The sequence below is a fragment of the Anabrus simplex genome, chromosome 2 (assembly GCF_040414725.1).
Source record: "Anabrus simplex isolate iqAnaSimp1 chromosome 2, ASM4041472v1, whole genome shotgun sequence".
NCBI classification, from domain to species: Eukaryota; Metazoa; Arthropoda; class Insecta; order Orthoptera; family Tettigoniidae; genus Anabrus; species Anabrus simplex.
This window is the reverse complement of record NC_090266.1, coordinates 622,110,722-622,127,407: the sequence shown is the minus strand read 5'-3', so window position 1 is coordinate 622,127,407 and position 16,686 is coordinate 622,110,722. Positions and strand designations below refer to the sequence as shown.

Here is a 16,686-nt window from a genome sequence, read left to right as displayed (position 1 = left end):
CCCAACGGCAAAAGACTGGTGTCCGTTCGCGAAAATCACAACCTGCAGGTCATGTCGACCCACTTTCGCCATCTACCCAGAAAGCATAAATGACTTTGCGTCCTCCCGTCCAAACCCTCGGAGAGTTCCAGATAGATCATGTTGCAATCTCCAGGAGAAATAGCCCTGATATTATGAATGTCAAAGTAAAGAAAAGCATCAATGTGGCTTCAGATCACTTTATGTCTCTGATCAAATTCAAATCAATTTCTGCAAACCAAACAGATCACACGCTTCGACAACGATAAACTTCGACAAAGGGTCGAGGAGTTCCAGGAGAAGGCTAGACCAAATGACTGTGACTTTAATAACACCAAAAGTCTCCTTGTTGAGGCCGCCAAAGACGTTGCAGAAATCAAGAGAAGCAAAAAGCATGCCTGGTGGAATGATACCTGCGAATCAGTCCTCAAAGAAAGACTCAATGTGTGGAAACAGTACTACTCCACGAAATCAGAAACTGATTGGGAATCCTACAAAACCCAATGTGCCCAAGCAGCTAGGGTGTTCAGAACTGAGAAACGTAAATACGAAAAATCTCTCATTGAAAAGTTCTTGAGGTGATATTTATCAAGGTAGTAAGACATATACGGGTTGTAATATTCCTTTTCTCTTCGCTAAGGGGGTGAAAAGACGTGTGTGTGTGTGTGTGTGTGTGTGTGTGTGTGTGTGCGCGTGTGTGTGTGTGTGTATTGTTTAAATGAGCATATCTATATCTCAAAAACTTAAGTTTACAGATGTAAAAATTGGTATTTAGAATCTCCTTTAAAAATACACATTTTTGTTTTCGGAAAATCCCCTTAAGGGGGGGGGGGTGAAAAAATGTGAAAAAGTGATTGAATACCTTTTATGAGGCTACTTGTATCTCAAACACTGAAGATGTTACAGATATGAAAATTGGTAGGAATATCTTTTAAAAATAAAGAAACACGTATTCTTTGTTTTGGAAAACCCAATTAATGGGGGTGAATAGGAGCAGCAAGGTGGTGAATTTAAAAAAGGACTATATTTATAGTATATCTCAGAAACGTAAATTGTTACAGACAAAATGTAACTCATTATTTTATCAGAGCGCAACATATCATGCACTTAAGCACGTCAGTCATAAATCAGTATTATATTCATTGGCTAGAAGTTACCTGGGCTAAAGCCATCAAAATGACCGTGGTGCACGAACTTATGCCGGGTGATCTTGTATGTAGGATGGGATTTTACGAATGGATTTTGAATGAAGTGCATGACGGTGAAATTAATCCTTATCTCATTCTGTCTTCAGATGAGGCTTGGTTCGCCATCCTTGGATGCGTTAATATACCCCATGAGAAAACCCGTGATCAACAAATAAGAGAATGGTGCGCAGTTAGTTGGCAGTAACAGAGTACAAGGTCCATTATTTTAGGAAAATTAACACACGTAGTTGCGCGTTTCTACAACAGGACTGTAAGCAAATACAGTAGAGACAATACGCGACACTCAGCGAGATATCGAGGGACAGCTATTAGAGCTCTCTCTAACGGGTAGACCTGAGAACTACTGATTCTGTCATAAGAGCACGTGTATTTGTGTGTGAAGTTTTTGGTGTTATTTATGCGTTTTCAGTGAGTTGACATAATTAATAGTAGCGTGTGTCATTCCTTGATATCTCCTCTCAACATGTGGGGAAAGGTATGTGCTGTGTTTGGCTGCAGTAACTATGAAGTAGAGAAGAATGCGCGGTCTTTCTTTCGCTTCTCTCGTGACAAGAAAATGTAAGTAATATTGTGTTTGCATATATATTCTTCCCGTGACAAAGAGATTTTTATAGTAGTTCATAATCTTCTGACCTGCTCGACCCATATTTTAACTGGCTTAAAATATAATACGCATATTTTATTGTATAATGCAGCAGTTAACCTTCAATACTGATGTGTTGTTGTAGGCGTGATCTGTGGGTTTTGAAATGTCACAGAAGTGATTTGGATATGGTATGCAAGAAAGAATTTCCGCAGAGCCCGAGCGAACTGCGTATGGACATTCAAATCGTAAATGAACACTTTGCGGGATAGGATAATTAGGCCTATTATTTGTAATTCTGTATTCTTAGCAGCCTTTAAACTCTCTTTTTTTTTACTGCACAAGCGACACTGACTGACTGACTGACTGACTGACCGGCATGAGGCTCAAGACAACGTAGCAGTCAGTAAGCCTTCCCGCCCAGCTGTTGGTGGCTGGCCTTGAGCGAAGTCAGTCCAGTGGCCTCCTGGTCATCAGATAATTGGATGATCCGGTATATTATAGAATCATTACTACGTGAAGTCAATTTCGTTGCACTACAACAATAAAATATTTTAATGGAATGGGACTGATACCATCTATTTAACTATTCAAGGGACGTTACGCCTATATAAGAATTATAAGATCTGTTCAGATCACTTCCAGGCCAGCGACTTTAGAAATCCTCGACTATACAGCCATTGGTTTTTTTTACATTTTTACTCTAATTGTACGTAAATATTCCTCAAAGCATCACTATCGACAACATTTTTCATACTTTTGTTTCTTTTATCCCTCTTATCAGATTAAAGCCGTGATTTTATAGATTTTCTTTCTGTTAGTAGGCTTCATGTTGAGAGGAAAATTGTCCAGCTTTTAAATGTTAATTCATTGCATTATGTGTGTAAGGAATGTGCCGAAATTTTCATTGACGAGTGTCTTAATGTGATGATACAATGTTTTTTAAATGAGAAAAAGGATAAATCTAACCGTAAAAGTTCAGGCAGGAATGCTAAAGCAAAAAAGTAATGCATAAATGAAAGATCAAGCCATTTCACATCTTGTTTATATGACTAATTTCAGTCTTTAAATAATAACCTTTTACACAATTCTTCATCCATTTATCCAGAATTGCTTTAGCAACTTCGAAGTTAATATCTCAATAATACTTTCTTTCTAGACGTAATTTATTTATCCATTTTCGTATATGCATTTCCATTGATATTTGAATTAAGCGCGACTTTTCAGGTCAAGTCACTAGGAGCGCCACCGTCGAATTGTCTCCCATTTTAACAAGGCTAAATCCATAAGTGTCGCGTATTGTCTCTACTGTATCTGCTGTAAGGGCTCACACAGCCAGTGATTCCTTGGAGGCAATTTAGGAAGTATTTAATGACTGACAACACATAGCCCGCAGGAACCGTCAATTTAACCCCTTGTGATTTTTACCTCTGGGGTACATTATAATAGTTTGCAAAAAAAATCCACACATTTTAGACGAACTGAAGGACAGCATCCACCAACAGATCATTTTCATTTCTCAAAGGGAATTAAGATGCGTAATGGAAAATATCACAAGCAGAATCTAGAAAATGAAGTTCTAGCATCTCCTTGCATGACAAGTGCGCTAGAATTTCCTAGAATCTAGCTCTAGTGTTCCCAGCACAAACCTTGTGTCGAGGGATGGACGTAAGCGAAGGTTTATCGGCTGATGCAGAAGGCACCTCGTTCTTGTGATGAAAAATTTACTCGTTGATGAGTAGCAATATTTTAGTTGCCATTTACTGCCCTTGTTTGTTAATTAAATCTTTTTTTCAGCGATGAAATAAATAAATAAATAAATAAATAAATAAATAAATAAATAAATAAATAAATAAATAAATAAATAAATAAATAAATAAATAAATAAATAAATAAATAAATAAATAAATAAAACGAACAGAAAGATTTCTCCTCATCAAATTGAACAATATTACATCAATAAGAACAAATACAACAAAATTTGTAGTAAGGTTATCTGGGGGTACTGAAATTCACAACAGTGGATTATACAATATACTTACATATAAAATAGTAGTCCTGTCCGGGCTGAAACTCCAGTCCTCCAGGCTGTGGAGTGAACGACCGGAATGTAATGGTGAAGTACATTAGCTTGTACGGTTTATCACAGATTGCTATAATCTTCGGGTTAGGATTCGTGATTCGACATGTGTCGTATTCTTCCTTGGAGACCTGCAAAAAAAAAAAAAAAAAAATCGAACGATATATATTAATTATATTTCAAGTACAGGAACTTTTCGCATGAGGTACAGACGTTATAACTTTTCCTATATTCAGCAGCTGAGCAGACTATGGAATTTTTTAAAGGCTCTCCAGGGTATAACTACCGGTTTCAATCTATAACCCCGGGCAAGAGCTAAAATAGCGAACAGTCCCATTGCAGCTACATCACTGTATAACATAAATCTATACACCTCAATGGAAAATGCATATATAACAATGAAATTAACTCCGATTGATTGGCACTTTGTGTTGCAGTAACCCGTCTCAGAACAAGGTTTCATACTTTTCTTAATTTATTTATGAATTACCACAAAAATATACATAAATTATACATAATCTCTTGGGCTTATGTCGTGTCAATAAAACAAGGTGAAACTCTTTACGTTTCGTAGAGAACTTTGCTCCGCGTCTTCAGAAGAAAAACTCGACTGTTCACGAGAAAGTCTTCTAGAATAATGAGGGTTTGAATTTAAGAATATTTTACCCTTGGAGCTGTAGTGGTACGTTCATTCGTCATCAGGTGGCTCGCTGTATGCTGGCACAGCGCTCCAAGCGGGAGCTGACGACAACACTATGCTCCAATTAAGATGTTCTAATCACACCGTGTGTGCGTGAGAAAGAGGACATCAGACGAATCAGGGACGAATGTGGTAGAAGAAATAAATAGTAACTAATAAAATAAGATGCCACGAAGGACACCAGGATAGAATAGAACAGAGCTGAAGAACGGAAAGAAAGTATGTGGAGAAAACCAGAGGATGATAAAGGTGTGAGACGTTGTGAGAGGGGCGGGGGGCATAACCGGTGCGCACACTTTATGAAAGTATGACAAACATATAACACACAGCTTGGAATGAACCAACGTACGAATTTGGAAAACACGGAAACGAAATAACAATATAGAAAGGAGAGGGAAGAGAACCACCTACGTAAATCCTTAATGGCTGGCAACTACTTATTACTTAATTGATAGCCAGTGTCGCTGTTTAAATTGTTAGGACTTTTACGTATTTCCACAGCTCCCTGTTTAGTGTGGGTAAGAGCTCCAACATCTTTGAATACATCACGAACTGATGATAGGGTGTGTTCAGCCATTGCTGACTTGTCTGGCTGGTTGAGACGGATATTTCTTTGGCATTCCTTGATACGAGTCCCAATGGACCTTACCGCAAATACAGGGAATTCTGTACACCCCAGGGTGTAATAGTGTGGACAATTTGTCTTTGCGTTTACCTAAACTGTGAGCAATTTTAGTGACGGTTCCGAACACGGTTTTTATATTGTGCTTGCGGAGGACCTTGGCAATTCGGTCTGTGATATTGTGAATGTAAGGCAGGTAGGCCAGTTTCCTTCACGTCTTTCTGTGGGCTTTGCTTAGTTGTCCCTCTGGGATGCAAGGCTCTATGAACCTGGGATGGCTAGGTGCCTTTCATTGGTCAGAGTTTCTAACAAACTCCATGCAGTCTTGAAACGAAATCCAGGTTTGCGAGATCATTAGTGGTGAAGAAGAAGAGCCCTCAGAAGATATTCCACCCAGCTACTCTTTTTCTTTTAAAATATCACCGGTGACTTCCTGCGATGTTAAAAGTTCCTTCTCAGCCTACAAGAGAATTTTATCAGATCAGTGCCAAAATATCACAATGGAAAACATGAGAAGAATTTGGTGACACACTGCGCATCACGATAAAAATAGTTAGCGTACTTACTTGCGTTAGTTCATTGTTTGTTTTTTTTGCTAGGGGCTTTATGTCGCACCGACACAGATAGGTCTTATGGCGACGATGGGATAGGAAAGGCCTAGGAGTTGGAAGGAAGCGGCCGTGGTCTTAAGGTACAGCCCAGCATTTGCCTGGTATGAAAATGGGAAACCACGGAAAACCATCTTCAGGGCTGCCGATAGTGGGATTCGAACCTACTATCTCCCGGATGCAAGCTCACAGCCGCGCGCCTCTACGCGCACGGCCAACTCGCCTGGTCATTGGGTTTTAGGACAGATTCCGTATTAACTTAATTTAGTAACAATGACTGGCTTAATTTACAGGGCATGAGGGCAACAGGAAATTAGCTACAACAATACATTGTGTAATATACTCTGCGGTTTCCAGAGCATAACATTATTTTTAAATATTGGAAATATTTAGAATATACCTTCAATATTATTTAATGCTGTCAAAATTAGAAAACAGTAGACAATATAAATTATCTAAAGCAACGACGCTGACTTTGTCATAAAATATGGAGGTATTTAAATCAATGTCATCGTCTCATATCGTAACCATAAGTCATAATAAAAGGAATATGCGACCATTGTTGTGAATTTAGTGCATTAATACGATTATATAATTTATTAATCTATATATATATATAAAATAACTTGTCCTGACTGACTGACTGACTGACTGACTGACTGACTGACTGACTGACTGACTGACTGACTGACTGACTGATTCATCATCGCCGAGCCAAAACTACTGGACATAAAGAAATGAAATTTTGGGCATAGATTCATATTAAGATGTAGGTGCTCGCTAAGAGAGGATTTCTGGATATTCCTTTGCTAAGGGGGTGAAAAGGGGGTTGAAATTTTAAAATGAGTGCATCTATATCAAAACTTTGAAAGTTTACAGATGTAAAAATTGGTATTTAGAATCTCCTTTAAAAATAAGGAAACACGTATTTTTTTGTTTTCAGAAAATCCCAATAGGAGGGGTGAGAAACGGTGAAATAGGGGTTGAATGCCTTAAATAGAATACCGGTACTTATATCTCAGAAACTGAAGATATTACAGACCTGAAAATTGGTACTTTTGATCTCTTTTAAAAATAAAGAAACACGTAATTTTTTGTTTTTGGAAAATCCATTTAATGGGAGGGTGAAAAGGGGGGTGAATTTTTAAAAACAGTGCATCTATATCTCAAAACTTTTAAAGTTTACAAATGTAAAAATAGGTATTTAGAATCTTCATTAAAATAAAGAAACACGTATTTTTTGTTTTCGGAAAATCCCAATAGGAGGGGAGAAAAGGGGTGAAAAATGGATTGAATGCCTTTAATGAGGAGGATACTTATATCTCAGAAACGGACGATATTACAGACCTAAAAACTGGTGTTTGGAATCTCCTTTAAAAATAAAAAGCATGCGTTTTTTTTGTTTTTGGAAAATCCAATTAATGGGGGGGGGGGTGAAAAGAGGGTGAATTTTTAAAATGTGTATATCTATATCTCAAAACTTTTAATGTTTATAGATGTAAAAACTGGTATTTAGAATCTCCTTTAAAAATAAAGAAACGCGTATTTTTTCTTTTCAGAAAATCCCAATAGGAGTGGTGAAAAAGGGGTTGAATGCCTTTAATGAGGATACTTATATCTCAGAAACTGAAGATATTTCGGACCTGAAAATAGGTATTTGGGATCTCTTTTAAAAATAAAGAAACAATTTTTTTGCTTTTGGAACATCCAAATTCTGGGGGTGAAAAGGGGGTGGAATTTTAAAATGACTGTATCTATATCTCAAAACTTTTAAGTTTATAGATGTAAAAATTGGTATTTAGAATCTCCTTTAAAAATAAAGAAACACGTATTTTTTGTTTTTGGAAAATCCAATTAATGGCAGTTAAACTGGAGTGACTAATTGGGGTGAATTTTTTGAAAGACTATATCTGCAGAATATCTGAGAAAGGTAAAATGTTACAGATGTAAAAAGTGGGTATTTGTAATTTCCTGTAAATGTAAAGAAACGTAGGTGATTTGTTTTTGGAAACTCCCCTTAAGGGGAAATAAAAAGGGGTGAAATTTTAAAATGAGAATTTCTACAGTATATTTAAAAAAACTTAACATGTTACAGAAGTGAAAATGGTATTTTTATTTTTATCTCTATTAAAAACAAAGAAACGTGTATTTTTAGTTTTCGGAAATACCACTTGGGTGGAAGGGGTGTGTGTGTAAAAGTAACTGAAAATGGTGTCGCTTTCTTTTAATTAGGCTACTAATATCTCAAAAATGAAGATGTGACAGACGTGAAATTTGATATTTGGAATCTGCTTTAAAAGTAAAGAAACACGTATTTTCGGAAAATCAAATGAAAGGGGGGGGGGTGATAGAATTGAAAAATCAATTGACTTAATTGTATGAGAATACATACATCTAATAAAAACTAAAGTTGTTACAGACGTGAATATTGGTATTTGGCTCTCCTTTAAAAACAAAGAAAAACGCGTTTTGAACGGGAAATCATCTTGGGCGGCGGGAGTGAAAAGGAATTGAATTCCTTTCATGAGGACACACAAATCAAAAACTGAAGAATTTAAGAGTCGTGATAATTGGTATTTAAAAGATCATTTACTATTAAAGAAACAAGTATTTTTTGCCGGAAAATTCACCTGCGGGTGGAGGTGGAGGTGGGAGGGGGGGGGGGTGAGAGGAAGTCAAAAAATGATGAATTATTTTTATGGGGATACTTATGTCTCAAAACTGAAGGTAATAGACGTGAACATTGGTGTTTGGAATCTCCTTTAAACATAAAGAAACACGCCTTCTTTTAATTTTTCTTTGGTTGGGGGGGGGGTAATAAATAAACTTAACGGCGGTGGTGTGTAAGAGGAGGTTAGACCAATTGATTTTACTGTTCATAATGTACTTATAAGGAGCCTCCGTTGCTCACTCGGTAGCGCGCCGGCCTCTCACAGCTGGGTTCCGTGGTTCAAATCCCGATCACTCCATGTGATATTCGTGGTGGACAAATCGGAGGCGGGACAGGTTTTCTCCGGATGCTCCGGTTTTCCCTGTCATCATTCATTCCAGAAACACTGTCCAATATTTAATTTCATTTGTCATTCATCGCTCATTGCCCCAGAGGAGTGCTTCGGCAGCCGGCACAATTCTTATTTTTGCCGCTAGATGGGGCTTTATTCATTCCATTCCTGACCCTGTCGAATGACTGGAAACAGGCTGTAGATTTTCGATGTATTTATTTTGATCATAAACCGATCATTTTTAATCTTTCCTGGGTTCGATTTCAACAGCCATCTTTTCCTTCGGAGAACATTCTTAGATTACAGTAGACTCTCCTGGCATATAAATAAAAATTTAAACACATTTGAAATAAACGATAGGAATGAGATTGACCGTCAAATTATTCACCTCTATAATAAGGTCAGTACCGGTAATGCACGGAAGTATGTCATTCGTATCTCCAGAAATCCCGCACACTTGCCTACGCGCGACAATGGTGCTGGTCACATTGTCAACAATGACATTGGTAGCAGATGTAATTTACCGCCAAGTAGCGGTCTTGCATCTTGCTGCGGGGTCCAGAACAATAATAATAATAATAATAATAATAATAATAATAATAATAATAATAATAATAATAATAATAATAATAATAGGCCTAATAATAACCTAAATTAAACTAATAATAATAATTATTATTATAATGTTCTGGACCGTCGTTAAAATGTGCGGACCGCGCTGGAAACGGGTCCTAGCCGGGTAATGACTACGAACGCAGTCCGGCCGCGGGTTCAGTACCGCCAAGGCACCCAAGACGACACCACGCCGGATCTCCTCAAGAATTTGATTCATATTAAAAATGCTTACAGGAAAAGATGGCAAAGATTTAGGGACCCAACTGACCGGATGGAATACCTGGACCTAGCCCGGAAGTACGAAATCGATTGCTGGAAAGAAAGATTGAGAAATGGGGGGATCTTTGCCGTAATCTCTCAGAAAACGAGTCACATCGCGAATTTCGGCGGATTATATACAAAACGTTAAGCATTCAATTATAAATTTTAGTATAATACCGTAGCGAAGCAGTATGCCAGTACATACATATTTTAAGAAAATCTATAATGTGTACATAAATTGGCAATATTATGGTTACTAAATGAAATGCAAAATGGTTCTGTAGTATAAAATGACGCTCTTATTCACATTTTACGACTACGGTATAGTTTTTAACTGTGTATCTAAAGCCATATTTCTGCATGTTGTGTCTATTTATGGACTTCCCTCGAAGTTCGAAGACTTGCAGTTCACTGGCTACGTCGTTACCTTAAGACAGCTATTTGATTTGCTACACAAATTCTTTCCCTCCATGACTGAGCTAGCATTCTACCTCTCTCGTAATACTCAGCCGCTCGAGTTTTGTTTGTAGAAGGTCAGGGAAGGGCAATCGCGGAGAGATAAGGTAACTGGGAATACCGTAGGTTAAACTGCGCACTGGAAATATATTCCCTTAAGAGAAGGTAGTGGGACTGAGTCACTCGCAAACGTAAGGTTAGTTGTTCGGGTCCGCATATCATTCCTGCGGTTGAGTGATTTTATCTGAATTTCTAAGATAGAAGTATCTTTTCTTCTATGCCTGCTGCTAGTCCATCAAATTTTTCTTTCAATTCAACATTTCACAAAAAAAAAAAAAAAAATTGTCAAATCTTGTCAAAGATTGTTCAACACTGCTGAAGGTTTGACAGGATATTAAAATATTTGGCAAGGTTTGATAGCATTGTGTTTTATGATGGAGATAATATAACGGGGAATATCGTAGATTAAACTGCACACTGGAAGGATATTTGCCCAACAGAAAGTAGCGGGACTGAGTCACTCGTTGAACAGCAGTTGCGGTTCTTGGTCTAGCAGTGGGATATATTCTTAAAAAGAAGAGAAACGCGCCATAAACCATAATTTACATGAGAAAAATATTAATGTGGTTATCTTCAACATAATTTTTGCAATGTATTTACAGCCATAACATAATTTGTATTTACTCACATTAACTGAATGAAACTGATAGCAATGATGCGGAAATTCATATCTTATTGTATGAAAACATACTTTACCGGGCGAGTTGGCCGTGCGCGTAGAGGCGCGCGGCTGTGAGCTTGCATCCGGGAGATAGTAGGTTCGAATCCCACTATCGGCAGCCCTGAAAATGGTTTTCCGTGGTTTCCCATTTTCACACCAGGCAAATGCTGGGGCTGTACCTTAATTAAGGCCACGGCCGCTTCCTTCCAACTCCTAGGCCTTTCCTATCCCATCGTCGCCATAAGACCTATCTGTGTCGGTGCGACGTAAAGCCCATAGCAAAAAAAAAAAATACTAGAAATTCCTTAATAATATCAATAATACTGTAATAATATGCGATGATATAGGTTACCGTGCGGTAATAAACATAAAAACTGTCCATTTCCTTGAGATATTTCTTTTGCAATCTCCTCGTATGTTGCAGTATTTGTTATTGAGGTACTCTACGGAGTCCACTGAATATAGGCAGGGCTTTGTCTCATACTTAGCAATTATGGTCTGTTCAGGGTAACCTGTTGCCCGATGTAAACAGATACACGTGATAAAGTCGCATTCTGATTGACCGCCGGCTCTGCAGCGTTGTTCAACCATTATTTCCTATTGTAATACATTTACGGCATATTTTATCTTATATAAATGCAATCATTATATTGTAAACTTCTTTATTCAATTTTGTGACGACAGATCGTTTCATATGCACCAAGTATACCTGAGTGTATAGTATTTTTTTTTTTACTACGAATAGCGTCTGGAGCAGTCAAAGTCGAACTTCTTCAAATAGCCAATTCACTGAAACGATGATGACAAATGCCATAGATGACTTTGCAGAGAAGGCTAGACATTATGTCCTTATCACTGTGAGTTGAACCCCACAGAATTAATTTGGGGCCTTCTTAAACGTTACGTGGCAAGGCACAGCACAACTTTTAGGTTAAGAGACTTGCATGCCTTAGTTATAATGAAGGACTTGCTCATGTAATAGCTGAGAAGTGGCAGGAGTGTTTCGGATTCCATGTAAAACTGGAGCTCCCGTAGGTATGCTCACGGTATCAGATGTTACGTAAAACAGCCTGCTTGCTTGGAAATGGAAAAAAAAGAAAAAAACAGACTCCAACAACCCCAAGAATACAGGATATAAGCTTAAGAAAGTTTTGGGCCACGATTAGCGCAGCGGCTTACGTGCTGGCTTTTTACCCGGATGATCAATATTTGAATTCTCGTGGATCCCGAGTTGAATTTTCACTTCGAAAATCACAAGTATTCAGGATGGACATCCGACCGAATCGAGAATGAGCTATTGTGATTCCAGCGATCCTGTGATGGGCCTAAGCTTAAAAAAACCTGCGACGTGCTATACGGCCTTCTCTTGAACGTACTCAACACACCTTGCGCATTCTTACATGCCATTTAGCGCAAGTTATATAAATTCAGTTCTTTTTAAGGTATTACCTGTCACAGTGGGAAAAGATCCTGATCTACAATTCGTTGCAGCACGTATCCATTCACCTGCGCTCGAGTTCACATCTCCTTCAATATATTGTAAACCAGACAGAATTATAACACCGGAAGTTTGGAATAAAATTTTGCCCCCCTTTGACACCACCCTACCTTATATGTGAAGACTTCAACGCACACAGTGCCACCTGAGGTGTGCCTTCACCGAAGATTTTGCAGATAGAATTGCGCCACCATCACCTATTTATCCATCCTGTACATTTAATGAAGAGCAATCTGAACATTTTCTCTGTTCTCCATTTACACTCAACGAGCTCCAAGTGGCCATTAAGAACTCTGCCAATACAACACCGGGTATAGATGAGATCCGATACCCCATGTTACACCACATTCCTGACGAAACTTTGCAGCTTTTCCTCAGGATTGTCAATGGATTTTGGTGTCTGCCTCCGTAGCGTAACGGTTAGTGTTATTAGCTGCCGTCCCGGTACTGCCAGGAATTTAAGAATGGCAGGAGGGCTGGTATGTGGTTGGAATGGTACACGCAGCTCACCTCCATTGGGGGTGTGCCTGAAAAGAGCTGCACGACCTAGGGATGAGGACACGAGTTAACTTTCAACAACACGCAATTACCTACACATGGCAGATGCCGCCCACCCTCATCGGAGGGTCTGCCTTACAAGGGCTGCACTCGGCTAGAAATAGCCATACGAAATATATATAATGGATTTTGGTTTCAAAAATGCACATCTGAGTCACGGAAGACGCTATTTGTAGTACCCACCCTTAAGCCAGAAAAAGAGCCAGGAGATCCAGCAGGATATTGAGCTATTGCCCTTTCTTCCTGCTGCTCATACATCTATCCCTCTGAGAAAACATCCTGGTCAGAAGAAGAACTCTCGTACAGTATAGTGAAACGATGGTTGTTCTCGTACCATTGCTCTCTTAGAGACAGTCGACGCTTACAATCTATCTATATTGAACGACGTCTCATCAACACTAGTTCCGTCCTTAGACCCCCCTCCATCGGCAGTTCATATAACACTCTCACGCCATTGCCTAAATCACTCAATGGAATGCACTTAAAGACCCGTTTGGTTCAAATCACTATCCAATACTTATAAACATAGATATTTCTCCTAAGAGTAACCCCTCAGCATATCCATCAAGCAAGCGGAATATCAATGGTGCAGACTGGACACTTTTTATGGAAGAATACTTGAGGATACACGCTGTTTCCCGACCCACGCATCTGCAATGAACGATTATAATAACTGTGTAGAGATGATGGAATATGCTGCTCATACATCTATCCCTCTAAGAAAACATCCCGGTCAGAAGAAGAACCCTCCTACAGTATGGCGAAACGCTGGTTGTTCTCGAGCCATTGCTCTTCGGCGGAAGGCTCTCCGGGAGCTCCGAACACACCCGACCCTAGAAACATACCTACACTATCAGAAGACATCTGCTCGTACTAATCGATTTCTCAAGAATACTGAGAAACAACGTTGTCAAAAATATTGCTCCACATTGAATACGGAAACCCCAATAGGAGACGTATGGCATCACATAAGAAATTTGCGCAACAGAAACTACAGTAATCAGCATTCATCACCTGATACCTCTTGGTTAGAAGATTTTGCTGAAAGAATTGCGCCACTGTCACCTGTTTATCCACCGTGTACATTTAATGAAGAGCAATCTGAACACTTTCTGTTCTCCATTTACATTCAACGAGCTCCGAGTGGCAATTACGAACTCTGCCAATACAACACCGGGTATAGACGAGATCCGATACCCCATGTTACACCACATTCCTGACGAAACGTTGCAGCTTTTCCTTAAGATTGTCAATGGATTTTGGTTTCAAAAATGCACACCTGAGCCACGGAAGACGCTATTTGAAGTACACATTCTTAAGCCAGGAAAAGAGCCAGGAGATCCAGCAGGATATTGAGCTATTGCCCTTCCTTCCTGCACTGGAAAAACGGTGGAAAGAATGATTAAAAATCGCTTCGAATGATGGCTGGAATCACAATTTCTGCTACCTTCTATTCAAAATGGATTCCGCAAGGATCGTGGCGCGTATCATAACCATGCCACAATAACCACGGCGATTCATACATCTTTTCTAAATAAACGCTACCTTTCTGCTCTGTTTTTGGACATATCTGCTGCGTATGACAATGTAAGAATACCAATACTAACTGACAAACTGAGTGCTCTTTGACTGCCTCCAACCTTTGTGTCGGGTTTTACATATAAATTTATACATGTTAGATGGCTTTAATTTCGCCATAACCATAGACTTTTCTGACCACGATGATCGACCGAAGGACTCCCTCAATGTGCGGTGCTTAGTTGCATACTATATTACTTCAGCGACGACAATACCTCCAAGGGTCGTCTTCCAGAGGCTTTGCAACATGTAAATCAATGGTTACATCAACATGGGTTAGACCTCTCTCCAAGTAAATCTTCGGCAGTAATATTCACAAGAAGAAGAATTCAACCACCAATTTACAACTTCATCCTGCGATCACATAACATATTGGTTCAACCACAAATCTAATTCCTCGGACTGGTTTGTGATTCCCTACTCACTTGGACTGCTCATATGCAACATGTTACTCCAAACTTGGAACACGGGATCAACATCCTACGCACATTAATGCGAGTTTGGTGGGGAGACACACACTAACGCGAGTTTGGTGGGGAGCACATCCATCTATACTATTACTGCTATGTCGCACGCTGATTCATTCGAAGCTGGAATATGGAAGCATATTTCGTGTCAGTAACAATAAACGCTTACGAAATAAACTGGATAGTCCTCAGTTTCAGTGCATTCGAATTTGCCTTGGAGCTATTAAAACCAAGCCAACTAATGCTCTTATATTAGAAGGCACAGAAATGCCTTTGAATATCCGTGCACAATTTCTTTCTGATACGTTAGTATTAAAGCAAACTCACGCAAAAATTCACAATTTTAGCATCTCTTCGAAGATTACAACACTTAGCAGATGACCAAGACCAGCTTTCTTTGAATCAAAGATATTTCCTGCTGCGAAGTGTCACGTATATAAACTCACTACTGACCCAATACTGTCCAAAAAGTATAGCAAACATATATTATATTCCATTTGAGCAATGCATATGCCCTATCGAAGTGAATAAATCATTAACATATCTACAAGAGATCACAGATTGGCGCAATTATGTCAAGATGATTTGATTCACCGCTATCCTTCGTCTGTTAAGACTTATACTGATGGCTCAAAAATACCAATAGGCGGCGTAGGATGTGCATTCTATTGTCCTGAACAACAAGAAGCTCTAGGGTTTCGTTTGCCAGAACATATTTCTATCTATGCAGCAGAAGCTATTGCCATTAAAGAAGCCCTCAAATATGCCAGACGATTCTATCGTAAAAGTACCACTATCCTTACCGATTCACTGAGCGTCCTTTCCACACTATCCACACCGCTTATTCTCTAGAAACCCAATATATACAACATCAGTATTATTAAAAAACATATGAACTCCAAAGACGCGGTTCCAGAGTAAACTTCGTATGGATCCCTGGCCACATCGGGATACCACATAATGAATACGTTGATGCCTTAGCGAAAGAAGCATGCATTAGTGTACAGGTCATGAGTACTACCAGCAACTACATGGATTATACAATAATTATATACAATTGTCAGCAGACAAAAAAGTTGAAAGAAACAAAGAGCCATAAAGGATAATATTACTCAATGATCGAACAGAATCCCCCGCGATGTCATTGGTTCACACAACTGAATTATCACCGACGATTCACCTCGACAATCACTCGAATGTGATTCAATCACGCAAGTTCTAGAATTCACCTTTATCTTATCAATGTATTGGACACACCATACTATGCATGCAATGGCCAGTCGATTCAGGACCTAAATCATCTGTTCTTTGAATGCGCTCGTCACCACAAAGAGCAGACTGTGTTCATTACACCTCTGATTCACGTTAAGCAACAGTTACCAACCTGTATCAGTACACTACTGGCGACTAAAGACAGAAACGGGTATACTATTATTAAGAACTATGTAACAGAAACATGCCTACAAATTTGACCGATTTTATACGGATTTTTGTGTGACTGTAATGTGAAAATGTGCAATATATATGTATTTTTAAATATATATTCCAATCTACCAATTAATTGTGAAGTTCAAGCCAGCATGTTTTAATATCCAGATGGCTGTTCGGTCTGACAATGACCTAAAGACAAAGTTAAAGAAAATTATCATTCCACCCCTACCCCCGGCCCAGGTGTCCTAACGCGACCCAAACACCCCCTTGCAACATCTGC

The 16,686-nt window shown here is 38.9% G+C and overlaps 1 protein-coding gene across 1 annotated transcript in view; it reads right to left on the bottom strand.

Moving 5' to 3' along the window:
- Ephrin (ephrin) overlaps nt 1–16,686 on the bottom strand; it is a 167,807-nt gene that overhangs the window by 51,993 nt on the left and 99,128 nt on the right. Inside the window, exon 4 of the mRNA XM_068226017.1 lies at nt 3,852–4,020. Coding sequence (XP_068082118.1) covers nt 3,852–4,020 — 169 coding nt within the window. The remainder of the gene's footprint in view (nt 1–3,851; nt 4,021–16,686) is intronic.